Below are 14,483 nucleotides of genomic sequence, written 5' to 3'. Positions count from 1 at the left end.
AATCGACTTTTAGGCTAAGGTTGTTAATGCACACAAAGTGCACTTAAGTTCTGTGAACCTTATCCAGAGGCTGTCCCTTAAATTTAAAGTACCTAATTGATATCTCCCTAACTCTTATGGTAGGAAATGCGTCGGTAAAAATTGAGATTGCATTTGTTAAAAATATTTTACGGAACTCTAAAAGTTCAGGAATATTTGAATACGCAAGTCCCATCCAAAAGCTAACACAAGCAATCATCAGAGATGAGAACCGAATGGTGCGACACTAAGGAAACATATAAAATAGAAAGGATATAAAATATATATAGATATATATATATATAGTAAGTAAGTAATAATATAATAGATAAGGATAGAAAAGGATGGAATATCCAATCATCTATAAATTTGATGCATTTTCAATAATGAACCCACACGAAACATATGTGTAAAAGTAAAAAAAACTTGTCAGTAATAGTGCGTTCTGTATAATTAATAGCTGTATCTTACTTTGAAGCTCTTGACTCGGTCCATTCTTATTTGGAAGCGTGATGCAAGAGGTTGCGTCACTTTACTGAAATACTTAATTCCGCTACGACTAGCTGCAACTGCAGCCTCCCAATACACCGGATCTAAAACTATTTTAGGGCATCTAAGGCTCACACGTCAACGCTCAACAAAACAACTATAAGCAAGCCCCAAGTGGTAATCAGTGACAAAATAATTATGATAAAAATCTGGAAGTCCGATTTTTATCCTAATTTCTACCTCTGACTACAACGATTATGCTATTATTATGATTATTTCATTTAATTAATATAAGGACACCCTTGGACGACCTAATTTGTTTATACTCTGTGGTTCGCGCTTCGCGGGCTGAAGAGGGCTAGTACCCAGAGCCGTAAAGCTCGTTATAAGAAATGCTCTCTGGTAAGTGATACGGACGCCATCATAGTTTGAAGTGTGATGGCAACATTAATAAGTGCTTAAGAAATTAATATTCGCGATTTTCCTTATTCAAATCTAATTGCATCCATAAACGTGTTAAGAATTTTAGTATAAAATTTCAATCCCGCGAAGCCGTTGTAATGTAGTGAGCACTTGACTTTCCATATGGCAGAGGTGTAACAAGGTAAGTAAATACGTAAATAGGTAAAGAATAGTGGTGGGAAAAAGCTTATTTTCGTCTGATTTTGATTATCAAAATTATTAACTGTATCGTTGTTATCGGTAATCTTGGGATTTTTTTATAAATTCTTTTTTTAAGAACAACTATTTTTAAAATATTAATAGCGCATTTAGAAAATAAATTTCAAAAATTTCTGCAGTGCAAATTACTAGGCCAGCATAAGCTGTTGAGGGTGAAAATCGTATAAGAAGCCAGCTTTCAAGATAAGTGCATAAAGTATTGCCTACGTGGAAAAATCAATACCTGCGCATATTGAAAGCGACAGTTTTCACCTACGTCATTTGGAGCATACCTGGGCATTCAGTTTTCAGGATTCGGTTTTTCGATACCCAGCGTGTACAAACAAAACAACATTAATAGCGAGGTAAGTTTAAAAAAAACGCTTTTTGAGTTAGTTTTATTAAAAACGATGCAGTTTTTAAAGCATTAACTTTAAACATAGGATCTTTCTAGAAATTTCCAACCACCATATTGTGGACTCCTTAAGCGGAATATTTTAGAGAAACTACAACGGAAACGACACTATTTAAGGTCCAAATTCCGATGATCTGAACTTTGTAAAACACGATACGATGAATCTTATGCAGTCTTATCACCTTAGTTTACTTAATTATCATTGACCTATCAGTGGCTGTACCATACAAAGCTTCATGATCATAATTTATAACTATTAATGTAATAAATAATACATGCACATTAATTGAAATTTTTACTGAAGTCACGAGATTGTATATTAAAAAACAGTAGTTACATTACTACGTTCCGGACTGAGCAAAGACATCCCTTCATCGCACAGGTTTTTCTTATAAGTTTATAAGTGAAAACAATATGATGTTTTTTTTTAATTTTCTTTGCAATTCTAAAGCAATGGCAGGGTTCATTTCGGACGTCATTTTTATCAAAATTGTATGGAAGCGCGGTCTCACGTACTGCTATAATACTAGGGCTAATTTTTATTAAAAAAAACTAAATTTATACTATAAAGTTGGTCGGTTTTATTTATTCTAAAGATATCAAACTAAAATTATAGATATTGCCCTCAGTCGATATTTATTCTTTTCTTAGGATCTTATAAAGTTTAAACATAGGAAACTGTTCCGTCTTAATTTAACTGATTTTTACGTGAATTTATTTAGCTTTTACAAGCGTAGTAAGACTTATGTTTTAGTTTTGGTGGACCAAGTCTACATGTCTTCCGCTTGAATGGATCAGTTTTAGTTCAGGATCAGTAGTTTTTTTCTAGGGCGCTCTATAACCGATACTGAACCCATGGCTGTATCTGGGCCACGCATCACGCTGAAACTACTTTTTTTTTAATGTATTTATCACACGAAACAGATCGTGGCATAACATAAACATAAGAACAGCAACCAATAAAAACAAAACTAGCCACTCTCCCCCACATACCATATAAATGAATACCGTATAAACGAAGCCAATAGATGTGACGGACTTACGTTCTAAAATATTTTCCTAAAAAAAAACAATTTACAAATCATATGCAGAGATGTAATGAAACTGCCGCAGCATTTGCCATTGGCAATGTTTACGTGATTAAAGGTTTCAAACAGTCAGTGACTTAAGCTCCAAAAGCAAGAACACATTAATATTCGCCCATACGTCTCCCGTTTGTTTAAAAATGTTTGAACAGTTGAAATACTATCTGTACTTAATATAATAAGTTTGTTTATTTCGCACTTCTAGTACGTTTAAATAGATGTTTCGTATGGTATCGGATTTATCAATATAGGTGACTAGACTATGTAGCAGTACGCTGCGACCCGTAATTTACGCGGGGGAAGCCGCAGGGCACATCTAGTGATTTTGTCAAAGTCCACTTCTGACAATAAACTGTTTTCAATGACTTCTTCGTTATCAGACTAACCGGATTCCCAAAATATGTTTCTTCATATTCAAGTTAAGAATCTTCAACTCTAAACATTTTCGTGCTACTTTTTAGAGGAGGTTATTTTAATGCAGCAGTAAGAACTTGGAATTTTTTGACGTTTCTAACCGAAATTACTAAAATAAATTAAATATTATTGAGAGATTTTATGTATGGTAAATGTGGACATGACTTCTCACAGACCGCTGTCAAAGTGTAAAGCAAAAAAACTCACTTAATTATACTACCTTCTGCCTTAACGGTCGTTTTGGAACTTTACTCGTAGCTACTGGCTGCCTCTGACGTAGGAAATACGGGGAAAATTGCAAAATGTGAACGGCCTGTGAGTCCGCGCGTCTTTAGTTAAAGTTCAACGGCTAAATACGTAATACGATGTCAACTTCGTAGCGCTCGAACGCAATGCTACATTCCTAGTCAAAGCGCACCAGGTTTTGTGAATTTTCTGCCCCTTAACGTGGTGACACTGGTTAGGTGAAATTGACTGTATAAAATCACTCAATTTTTTTAATCTTAATCTTATGCACATCATATTTGCACGAGTATAGCAAGTAATTTTTTTTTTATTTTTTTTATTTTTTAATTTTATTTCTTGCTGTACTTTGCGATAATGCATTAACATGAGAAATTTCCTTCTTTTAGTTGCAGGTACTTGGCACTCTCTTATAGGACGAAGGGAATTGGAGCATTTACACATAAAGCTACTCAAGAAAGGGGTTTGCGGGTCAAGTTGGACGCATACGATGACGATTTAAAGTGCTCTCTGAGGCACAAAGGGTGGACAGGACATCGCCAATTTATATATTTTCTAAAAAGTCAGCCCTTGAATTCTTTTGAGTAATGGTGTAGTCTAAGATGGCGGCGGGCTAACTACTCTTGATTCATATAGTCATAACACATTTCTCAATATTACACCTAACCTAGTGTTTAAATATTAAACCCTTAGCGCTTATCGATTTCTCATTTCCACGCCGCATTGAACAGAAACAGTTAATAGTCACACCACGTCACGTCACGTCTATGGCAGTAGGGTATGTGGCTGAAGCCTCGTACCTTTCCTTTTCTTTGAGTACTAGACTCAAAGCAAAGGAAAGTTCGAAAAAATTATAAATTTCAAAATGACCCTCCGCCGGGAATCGAATGCCAGACCTCGAGTTAAGTAACTATTTGTTTTACATTATCAAGAAAACATTTATATAACCTCATATCCAGGTACTCTAATCATAAAAATATTATGTTATTAAATAATTCATAAAAAAAAATCCATGGATGGAACTTTTGAAGATTGAAAACAAAAATTCTATACCTAAATCCAGCTAATTCAATATTTTCATGAATTGGAACTACCTTCTTGCTTTGTTTCTTTTTTCTCATAATTTGATTTGATATCCTAACTATAATAAGTACTTACGAAATATAACGGAACCAATAGTTACAGAAAAATTCTTTAGCCAACTTTTTCGAAAGGTAAAACGGAGGTAGTATTAAAACTCGGTAGTATGACATTGCGAATGGTGTAATGAATTGTGTAAAGCGTCAAGCGTCAGTGCCGCGTGGACTTTTGTAATCTTCTTTCTAGGGTCTATTAAGTGTTTAACTTTTCATTTAAGTGCAACGATAAAGCAAAAATGGATAACAATCAAGATCAAATACAGCCAAGGCAATCAACTGCGAAACCGGATTGGTTGAAAAGATTTTTACGTGAATGTAAAAACGAAGGTGAGCTTTTAGTTGACTCTTTTCAGAAATTTAATTCATTAGCATATTCTTATGAAAAATAATGGTTATTTGCTCCACGCCTCTGCTACCAACAATACTTTTTTTTTCTTATTCTCAGTGCTCAATTAAAGAGTAAAAAGGGTACAGTCAAAACTGAATAAAATACGATTAAAAATAAATCGGCCAAAGAATAACTTGTCTTCCATTTTTTTTATTCGAAAGGACGATAGGAATGGTAATTGTTAAATTTTTACTGTTACCACGAAAGCTTTAATGTGGAATGTTGATTTATACTTACTTACGTACTTATCATCTTAAGGACAGGGAAAAATACAGCCTATTCAGTGAAAATCTTAGCATACTATCAGTATAGATATGCCTATACTGATATTCATCAATGAATAGCCTATATTAATCAACTGCTGGACGGGTTGTTTATCTCAGTATGTCGTAGTAGCAAAGAGGACGCTGCTATCCGTTTTTCGTTATATTCCCTAATTAAACTCAAACGACACCCGTGGGAAGAGGAGGGGTGGTGGGGCAAGGGAACTGCCTTTAAGCACAGCTAATTGTTAGGTTCAATTTTGTTTAACCACTTTGCAAACACATCATTATTTCAAGTAAGTTATGTAAACATTATCACCGACCTAAAAATGTTGTAGAAAATATCTGTTTCTTGCTTTTTACTTGAAGAATAAAGTGGGATTTATTGTTGTGATTTTTTTTTGTAAATAACATAAAAAATTATGTTAGTAGCTCTTTGTCCTTGCGGAGTAAATATAACAAGTCCATGTTTTTGAGACTTTGGGCCCATGGTGTTCGTACCCAAGAGCTGGCGCTAATTAAGCCCATCAGCTAAGTCTAGCAATTCAAAGGAGCAATAGCGCCAGCATTTTGGGTACCATACACATAAGTGAACAGCTAGACGGCTTATATTTTTGTAAATGTTGGTTTGTAATTATTAATGTCTTTACTAATTGGAATTATATTTAGGAGTATTTGAAATAAATTAAAAACTTGTCCATGCATTCATATTTAATTTTCTTTGTTATCATTAGGTGAAGCATTCATTATAATGCGATCGAGGTTGCTGACGGAGGCAGCTAGACTTATTGTGTGGTACTTCACTGATGATCTGGAATGCCACGAGAACGGTGTTCCAGGCCAGGCCTGCCGTATTGTGGAGTGGTTTATTGTACACAAGATACGCCATCAGCCAAATTTGAGAGGTATAGGAGTCCAATTGAGAGAGTTCTTTGTCCGCGTTTATTACGGTTTTTTATTCTTTAACCATTTTTTTTAACGGCTGATTAGTTCAGTGGGCAGTAACCCTTTTTTTTTGGCGTGGTGGAAAAGAGGAAGAGGCTATGTGGGACTCCCCCTTCTAAAGGCGGTATACCCAAACTTAAAACAACCACGGCATGCCCTTCTTGTTGGCTTTGTTAGATGCCCGGGAAAGTGGGCAGTGACCCTGCTTTCTGATTCCAAGGCTTTGGGTTCGATTCAAACCACCGGTTATGCACACCTATACTAGTTTATTAATTTTACCTATTGTGTTTTTTTCTTATTTTGTTTTTGTGTGTACAATAAAGAATTGAATCAAAATAATAATAAATTGAAAATGTTTGCATGATATTTTTCAGTGTCTAGGTGTGTATATCTGCATGCTGGTTTCCTCTCGATGTTTTCCTTCACCATTAAAGCAGGTTATATTTAATTGTTTAAAACGCACATGACTCCCTAAAGTTAGAAGTCAGTAACGGGATTCAAACTTGGTCCCCCCGAGGAGAGTACGAATTTCTACACACTAGGCTATCACTAGTATAATATTTTAATAAATTTATATGTTTCCAGACCCACGAGTAAGAAGAATGTTTTTAGATTACATGCGTGATAAAATGCTACTTATAGTGGCATGCAGCGTATTGCTGGCTGCAAAAATGAATTCGAGAGAACTGCCAGTGACCGCCCGGGAGACAAACTTGGTCCTAGGATTGAAAGGAGTTGATTGTAAACTGCCAGACGTTCTCGAAATGAAAATGAAAATCTACAAAACTCTGGGTAATTATTCTAGGATCTTATTTCTTTATACAATATAAATGACTATCCACTAAAACTTTGAAGCCAAACGTTTTATTCATCTTCTTTCATTTATTATTCAAGTAGGCCGCACACTCACTCACCGCAGTTGTTGGTATACTAAGTATAAATATGTACCTTATTACAGATTACCATGTTCCAACGACCACGAGTGTTGAAATAGGTGAGATGCTTGCACATGAGCTGAAGGTGGAACCGAATGTGCTACCTGTGGTCGCGAAAATAATAGATGAAGCCGATCTGCATCGCTACGATATAGAGACTTCGATGCGTCGCATGACCAAATCGCGCGGTCTGGATGACTGTGAGTTTCACAAATACATTCTTATATACACAATTCAAAACAAGGTTGCTATGTAAGTGATGAATTTCTTAATGACTAGTTTGCTTTGAAGTTCAGCGTTTCGCTTTCATTGCTCGCAAGACAGAATAATTGGAAAAGTTTTGAAATTGAACAGACGAAATGATGAGTTTCTTGCCAACTTCTTCTCGGTACAATCTGGCTTCCAAGCGGGTGGTATACTAACTACAAGCAGATGTTTACGTTTCAAAAGTTCTAGTATTTTTAGACCTACCTGAAATAATTGAGTCTTTCCAACTAAGACTAAAATAGATATATCAGTTTTCATAAAAAAAATAAACTTAAAGAAAATTGACAACATAAACTAATCGTGACGATTTAAATTAACATTTACAGGTTCATGTGCGCTTATTAACCTGTGTGTATATTTTAGCTCTCTAATATCAAATGGGGTATTTGACCTTAAACTTAAACACACCTGATGCTAGAAACAGCGCAATTATAAATGATAACTTCGTGCAGTTATTTTTTCTAGATTTTTTTTTTGAATATTTAATAATTACTCGGTAACTTACACATTATGGGCCTTCCGTTTGATAGGAAATAAACAACTATATTTGTTTTAAATATTTCTTTTTTTTTTGGCGTATTTCACTCTGCCCGGTTTTCCATATTGAAATTATTGTAGTGTCATGTCAAAAGTGGAATATCTACCTAGGTATACGAAACAGTCTTTCTGCGATTTTGAGACCCTGGATCGATCCCCGGCAAATAATAATTTCTGAATTCTCTTTGATATGGTGGGGGGGGTTCAGCCGTGGCTTGGTACAACCCTTCCGACAAAGACGTAATAGGGTATGGGCTTAATATAACTGCTATACTCCAAAAGGTTAGCTCGTTACCATCCTTGACTGCATCATCGCTTACCATAGTAAATTGAAGAATTGTGGAATGCACTCCCATTGAACATAAGACAGTCGAAGTCACTGGGCATATTTAAAAATGCTGTTAAGGTTCATTAGCTCGCTCAGTAAAGACGACTATTATTATTTATTTATCTACTCAAACTCATATTTAAGCATTTATGGTATGTTAAAATATGTATTAGTATATTTATTTTTTATATTTATCAATAGTATTATTGTATTTGTGTAGTCTGGTTTATGTATTAGTATGTAGATATTTGTATGTATGTACTAAATAGTGTACCCCACCTGTTCGTTTTTCTTTTTAGTTTTCCTAATCCTAAGGTTGCCTGGAAGAGATCGCTACTTAGCGATAAGGCCGCCTTTTGTACCCTGCTTTGTTCTTCATTTGTTTGTTCTTTTTTTTGTCTCGTTTTTCTGAGTGGTGTACAAATAAAGAGTATAAATAAATAAATAAAAGAATAATAATTGCAGTCGTGGGCTAACCTATTTAGGAATAAAAAAATCTTCATTTGTTTTTCTGTAAATTGACTTAAAATTCTTTTATATCAATGTAAAATACATTACCCTCGTAATCACACTATAATGTTTGATGTTGGTTCAAAGGTGAGAAACGGGTACGCACGCTGTACTTGGCCGCCGGTGGCGTAGCGGCAGCGCTCAAAACTGCTTCTGAGCAGAAAGGCGTGTCTCAAAAACTGGCGAAAATGCTGCAAACATCGACAGAGTATATCAAGTGCATCCGTGATGTTATCCTGGAGGAGACCGCTAAAGAAAGGCCTGTCGTAGAGAACCCATTGGCTATATTTCAGCGTAAAAGAAAGAGCTTCGACGATACTTATGATGCTGGTAAGCCAGGTACCTCGAAACACGCTTAAACATTGGCGTAAAAATATCGAGTCAACGATTTACGTATTTCACTTTATTAAAAAAAAAAAACTTTTTATCATAATATATAAAATATTCAAGCTTTCGGAGCTTACCTAGGTGCTCTCGTGTTTTTTTGCCACATCCGTACAAAAATCCATATTTTATCGATACATTAAGCAAAGGGTTGAAGTGGTTTAATAGATTATGGACCGGATATGGACCCTAATTTTGGAGAAATGCATAGTTTTTATAAAGCGCAATTATTTTTTAAAGCTTATACGCTTTTGCATTTATAAAGTTATATTATAGTATTAGTGGGAATATGTTATCTGTGCTTAGAGGATATATTATGAGTGTTTAGTAAAATTTAAAGTTTATTAATTATGTACGAATATATTTGGTGTTTCATATTTTAATTAAATACCCAATTACTCATTAATTAGGTACCTAAATAAATTAGTTAAAAACTATATTATAAGAGAGTTTTGACTACAAAAAAATGTTATTCATACACATTTAAAGGCACGAAGATGCCTCACTTTCTCAAATTTGGATTTGTTAACAAGTGTTCAAAGGCGCCAACGTCTCAGATTTGTAGTTCTCAAGTTTCGATTAAGTACTTTTCGAATGATTACCGAATAGGGTATACATATACTGCTGATCATGAAATGTAATCTTAATTTTCTTTTTATAATGCATAGCTATCAGGCGGTGCCTGGGTGTAGGTTACGACTTTAGGCTAAGCTACTAACATAAAAATACAATAAGCGTAACAAGTGTTTTCAATTGTCTTTTAGTATCCGAGAGAGGGTTTTCCTCGTGAAACTAAAACCCGGCTCTCAAGATTCTCTTAACAGTGTAGAAACATGAAAGTCAATAAGTTCAGTTTACGTAATGTAACTCATTTTAAAATCACAAGTTTCTTCAAGATAGGGGTTGGTTCAAAGATGGAGTGGCGAAAATTTAAACTTTTATAGAAACATTACATCCCTCGTCACACCTATCAATGTCAAGGTCAAAACTTTATTTATTTGAATTTGCCTAGTAACCCAAGTTTTAATCCATCTATATGCGAGTAGATCATAAATTAATGCATAAATTTAAAACTAAAGCTACGAGGGTTCCAAGTCTGACACTTTTAAATATTTAGTATTACTATTAATATATAGTGCAATACTGCTCCGTCCTGTCACGTAAGCTTTAACTAAATTACATTGGAATAACTTTTAAATTATGTCTATACCACGTTACGGTATATAATAAAAAAGGAAACATAAAAAACTCACACTTATTGTATTTTTTGATGATAAAAAGAAAAAAAAAAGTAAAAAATATATGAAAATAGAAAAAATATTACGTGTTATAGAATACTTTATTATGTTATTTACTGAATGTATTTAAATATAGTATATGAAGTGCATGCCACTGGCTGCAGTGTTAAATATTAAGTTAGTCATAATATGATGTACATGGATGTACCGTACCGTAATATAAACTTCAATTTTTTTTTGTTAATTACAGTAAAGTTTACATTAGGTAATGTATTGATGATTGTTTGTAACTAAAGATATATATTTAAGTTAGTATACATTTTTTTTTTGAAATAAAAATATCCTGTAGAATTTATCTATCTTTTATTCCTTCAAAACGTGAAGGTTTTGACGTCCTACCTGGGTGCTGTGAATTTAAGTAGGAGGTTCTGGGTTCGATTCCCGGAATTTTATTTAATAATTTATAATTTTTCGTTGGTCTGGTCTGGTGGGAGGCTTTCGCCGTGGCTAGTCGATTTTTTTTGTTTATATTTTTATATTTTTATATTCCCGATTAGATGTACCTATTTGTTTTATAGCATTTTGTATGTATTCAACGGAATAAAGTCATTTTCCAGAAGTGAAGGTCACACAATTTCCCGACGGGTGCAACAATCTGAGTCCAAAATGCAGTTTTACTAGGGCCGCAGAAATTAAAAGAGGTGAATGCTATCCTGGGAGCGGCAGGTGCTGTGAGGGGTGTATGTGGGGTAAGGGTGAAATGCATGCGGGATATACGATAACATAGTATAACAACATGTGAAGTGCATTTATATCAGCAGATGTCGTGTCAGATTGAGTTATCAAAAGTTAAATTTTTTACAAACGTCAAAAAACTTTGTAAAGATGGGAAATAATTAAACTTTTATATGTTAGTGACTACTCATATATACGTTATAATATCGCATATTGGTGCCGTAATTCTGTTGTATGAGACTGAAGCACATCGGGGGGAATGGGAGAAGGTCAACTTCTCCCATCCATCTCATCCCCCCGATGTCGTCGAGCCCTGACGTTGTTGTAACTTTCCAGGTAGTTATCAAGGTCATCTAAGATCATTCCGAATAAAACATACACTTCATTTAAGAATTTAAACTAACGTGAGTAAATTTAATTTCTTTTGAAGTTTAAGTAGATACCTCCTGGCTTCGTAGTCGTTATCACGTATCAGAACTTTTAATGTCGTCGAATCATATTAAACTTTAAACGCCTTTGATATATTTTAATAATAAAACTGAAGTGTGTGTGTTTGTTTTTTATTTGGAAGAGCTAAACCTCTTGAACTTCCAGTTTGCAAATTATTTTCTCTTTATTTGGCAGACCAATTCTCGATATATTACATGTTCAAAATAACTACGGATGCGCATACGCATGTATTATGCTGCATAATCACTAGGTTTCAACACTGTTTGCAGTAAAGCCTTGGTTAGTACAAAAAATCGGCAATATTGTTTCGACTATGTATGTATTGTCGTAGTATATATTTAACTATGCGATTGTAAATTTTTAACCGCCGGCTAACTGACAGTTAGGGTCTGTACTGACCGTAGGGGAACATTGTGTGAATATTGACAAAGACATCTTTAAGCTATGGTAATAAGTTCCTAATTTAAATGGGATCAGTAGCTTTTGCATGTTTCGTTTTGTCTGACCTGACCCCACCGGCATCAGGACATGTGATCACGCCAATAACCTTGAGCATTCGCCCCTCATGGATTGAAAGGGGTACGAATCGGGTGCACTAATATTGTAATTATTATTAAATATATTTTAACGAAAACTTTTATTCTTTTTTGGAAAATAGTAAATTTATGGTCGTTCCCTTATGATCAAAAAATTAAAGCATTAGCATAGAAGTTTAGGTGATTTGATGTTTTTTCTTCAAATAACTATTATTAGAAATATAAAGATAAAAACACCGAATGACTTTATAATTTTTAGAAAAGTCATGACTCCATAACTGCCGCTGAAAAATTGCGTCAATCTGAGGGAGTGAACTTTATTAATTTTAAACTTGAACTTAGTCAGACGTTTGTTAAAATTGGACATCGACTGCACGTTAATCGGATCGGATATCGTAAAAGCACTCTCATTCGAATGCATTCAGTATTTTGAAATATAGGTATATATGGTTAGTTAAGTGTGACTGAGATAGTCATATATGAAATCTAGTAAGAAAGAAGCAATTCGCTAGATAAATAGTCTTCTTGTTAAAATATGTTTTTTTCTTTTTTAAATGTATAGAAACAGCCTACAGAGCAATGCACTAGTACCAGAGCTGCATAAGAGCAGAGAGGTTATCTGCAACAGTCAATACGGCTTTAGTAAATAGTCATATAGATACAAGTGGTGATAGCCCAGCAAGGATTATGGGTCCAGCCGCAGCCATCTTGAACAATAAACACGATATACAAACAAACGAGTGAACTAGTGGAACTTGATAATTCCATGAACAAGTTTCCTAAACAAACTTTGCACACTACTTCGAACCTCCAGGGTTATTATGTATCTCATCATCATATCAACCAATAGACGTCCACTGCTGGACATAGGACTTTTTAGGGAGTTCGAAATTCCACGGTTTTGTGACGTTTGGATCCAGCGGCTACCTACAACGCGCTTAAGGTCTACCTCGTTGGGGTCGACCAACGCTGCGCTTACCAGTGCGGGGTTGCCATTCCTGCTACTACTACTATATATTGGATCACCGATTTGTTGACAGAGGCCTTTAGTAAAGAAGTCAACTGTTATAGACTATTGATGATGATAATGATTAATATTTAAAACGGTCTAGTATAACGCTGTGAGGGGCCCTTTTTGGTCCTGACGACGCGGGTCTGTTTGACTATGTTATGGATAACAGCGAAAACATTCCCGTAACCCAATTATTACCCGGTCAATCTGCCACGATAGGGTTACGGTATTTTCGAGATCAACTATGGGGATTTCCTTAGGAAAAAAGACGGAGATTGTTTATTTTACGTTAAAACCAGCCCAGAGCCTATTTATTCCATTCTTTTAAGTATTATATTTAGATTTTACAATATACATCCTTGTAATAAATAGATGAGATGTAAATATTACCAGAGGTCGATATACACGCTTTGCCTTTGTCATTTCATTGAACGTAATAGACGCAAAGTGGCTCAATAAAGGTCAACGATGCTTCTCAAATAGTACTAGTACCAGTTGAATGTTCAGAAACTTTTTATAGGACGATCTGTGGTCTGGTAAGAGTTACTTCACACCTTATATTTTTTTTGTCAAAGTGCATATTCCACTATAGATAGATTACAAAATTGCTTGCTCTGCCGAAGCTGTCAGAGAGAATGAAAAAAGATTAAAAGAAACTGTATGATGGTTTGTTGCTAAGTTGCGTTTGGCCATCCACTGCTAGACAGAAGTTTTTTGAGATTTACTAAACGCAGGGGTTTGCCAACCTTTGGTGTTTTTACAAACAATGTTGCCACTTAAGCTTCTTTGGGCTCCAAAAATACAAAGGTTCTACCAGCTACACAAGTACGAACAGATTGATGGAAGACCAATCAAACGAACCCAAACTATGTGATATCAGCTCAAGAAATCAGCTGGAAATCATTTTCTGTTAAAAGCATGTCGTGACTCGAGGGATCGTATTGTATGGATTTATTTACCTTTGGACAGAATCAGGTGATAAAATAATTGTAATAATTGTAAGAACTAACGAATGATTGTTACAGTAATTTTATGAAGTGGGTAAAAAAATTAAACTTTTGATAACTATAAATTCAGATATTTTATAAAATATATAAGGTTTTTTACAAATACGCTCATATTTAATTATTAATAGCTTAGAAGAAACAATCAATATTATATTTGATTAACAACCTATGTTCATGACATTGAGTTGGTGGGTATTTGGATATAAATACGACTCAATATTGTGTTGATCTTAAATTATATGTAAGAACCATCTCGATTTAATTCGGTTTAAAACAGGAAAAACTGCAAGGTCTATTCCTTTAGGAGCCACAGACAGACACACCAATACCTACTTTACGCTAATAATACCACTCTCAATACGTGGGTGAAAAAAAATGTACGGATGAAGTTTTTTTTTTCTCACAATAAAAAAGAGATTGAATTGTACGTGACATTTATCGACTTCCACTTTTTTGTATCTGTTTTCTTTGCCATAAAGCCAAAT

General features: G+C 34.6%; 1 protein-coding gene across 3 annotated transcripts; it reads left to right on the top strand.

Moving 5' to 3' along the window:
- Window positions 1–937: 937 nt before the first annotated feature.
- LOC120636449 lies at window positions 938–10,269 on the top strand. 3 transcript variants are annotated; one of them, XM_039907929.1, is made up of 8 exons: window positions 938–1,111; window positions 1,308–1,532; window positions 3,714–3,719; window positions 4,682–4,790; window positions 5,849–6,019; window positions 6,645–6,851; window positions 7,018–7,194; window positions 8,724–10,269. In XM_039907929.1, exons 4-8 carry the CDS (start codon window positions 4,700–4,702, stop codon window positions 8,993–8,995), a joined length of 918 nt encoding a protein of 305 aa, XP_039763863.1. In that variant the 5' UTR covers window positions 938–1,111; window positions 1,308–1,532; window positions 3,714–3,719; window positions 4,682–4,699; the 3' UTR covers window positions 8,996–10,269. The 3 variants fall into 3 exon arrangements, 2 of the variants coding, with proteins under 2 accessions (XP_039763863.1, XP_039763862.1); XR_005659376.1 differs by lacking the exons at window positions 938–1,111; window positions 1,308–1,532; window positions 3,714–3,719 and having other exon boundaries at window positions 4,580–4,790; window positions 8,724–9,867; window positions 9,907–10,269; XM_039907928.1 differs by lacking the exons at window positions 938–1,111; window positions 1,308–1,532; window positions 3,714–3,719 and having other exon boundaries at window positions 4,580–4,790.
- Window positions 10,270–14,483: the final 4,214 nt, after the last annotated feature.

Source organism: Pararge aegeria, chromosome Z (genome assembly GCF_905163445.1).
Source record: "Pararge aegeria chromosome Z, ilParAegt1.1, whole genome shotgun sequence".
Classification (NCBI taxonomy): Eukaryota; Metazoa; Arthropoda; class Insecta; order Lepidoptera; family Nymphalidae; genus Pararge; species Pararge aegeria.
This window is presented reverse-complemented; position numbering and strand designations above follow the sequence as displayed.

Excerpts from the sequence above, each read along its gene's own strand:
- LOC120636449 (XM_039907929.1), top strand. The coding sequence starts at position 4,700 with ATGGATAACAATCAAGATCAAATACAGCCAAGGCAATCAACTGCGAAA. Across the intron at positions 4,791-5,848 it reads ACGTGAATGTAAAAACGAAG|GTGAAGCATTCATTATAATG; the intron begins GTGAGCTTTTAG and ends TGTTATCATTAG. Across the intron at positions 7,195-8,723 it reads ATCGCGCGGTCTGGATGACT|GTGAGAAACGGGTACGCACG; the intron begins GTGAGTTTCACA and ends GTTGGTTCAAAG.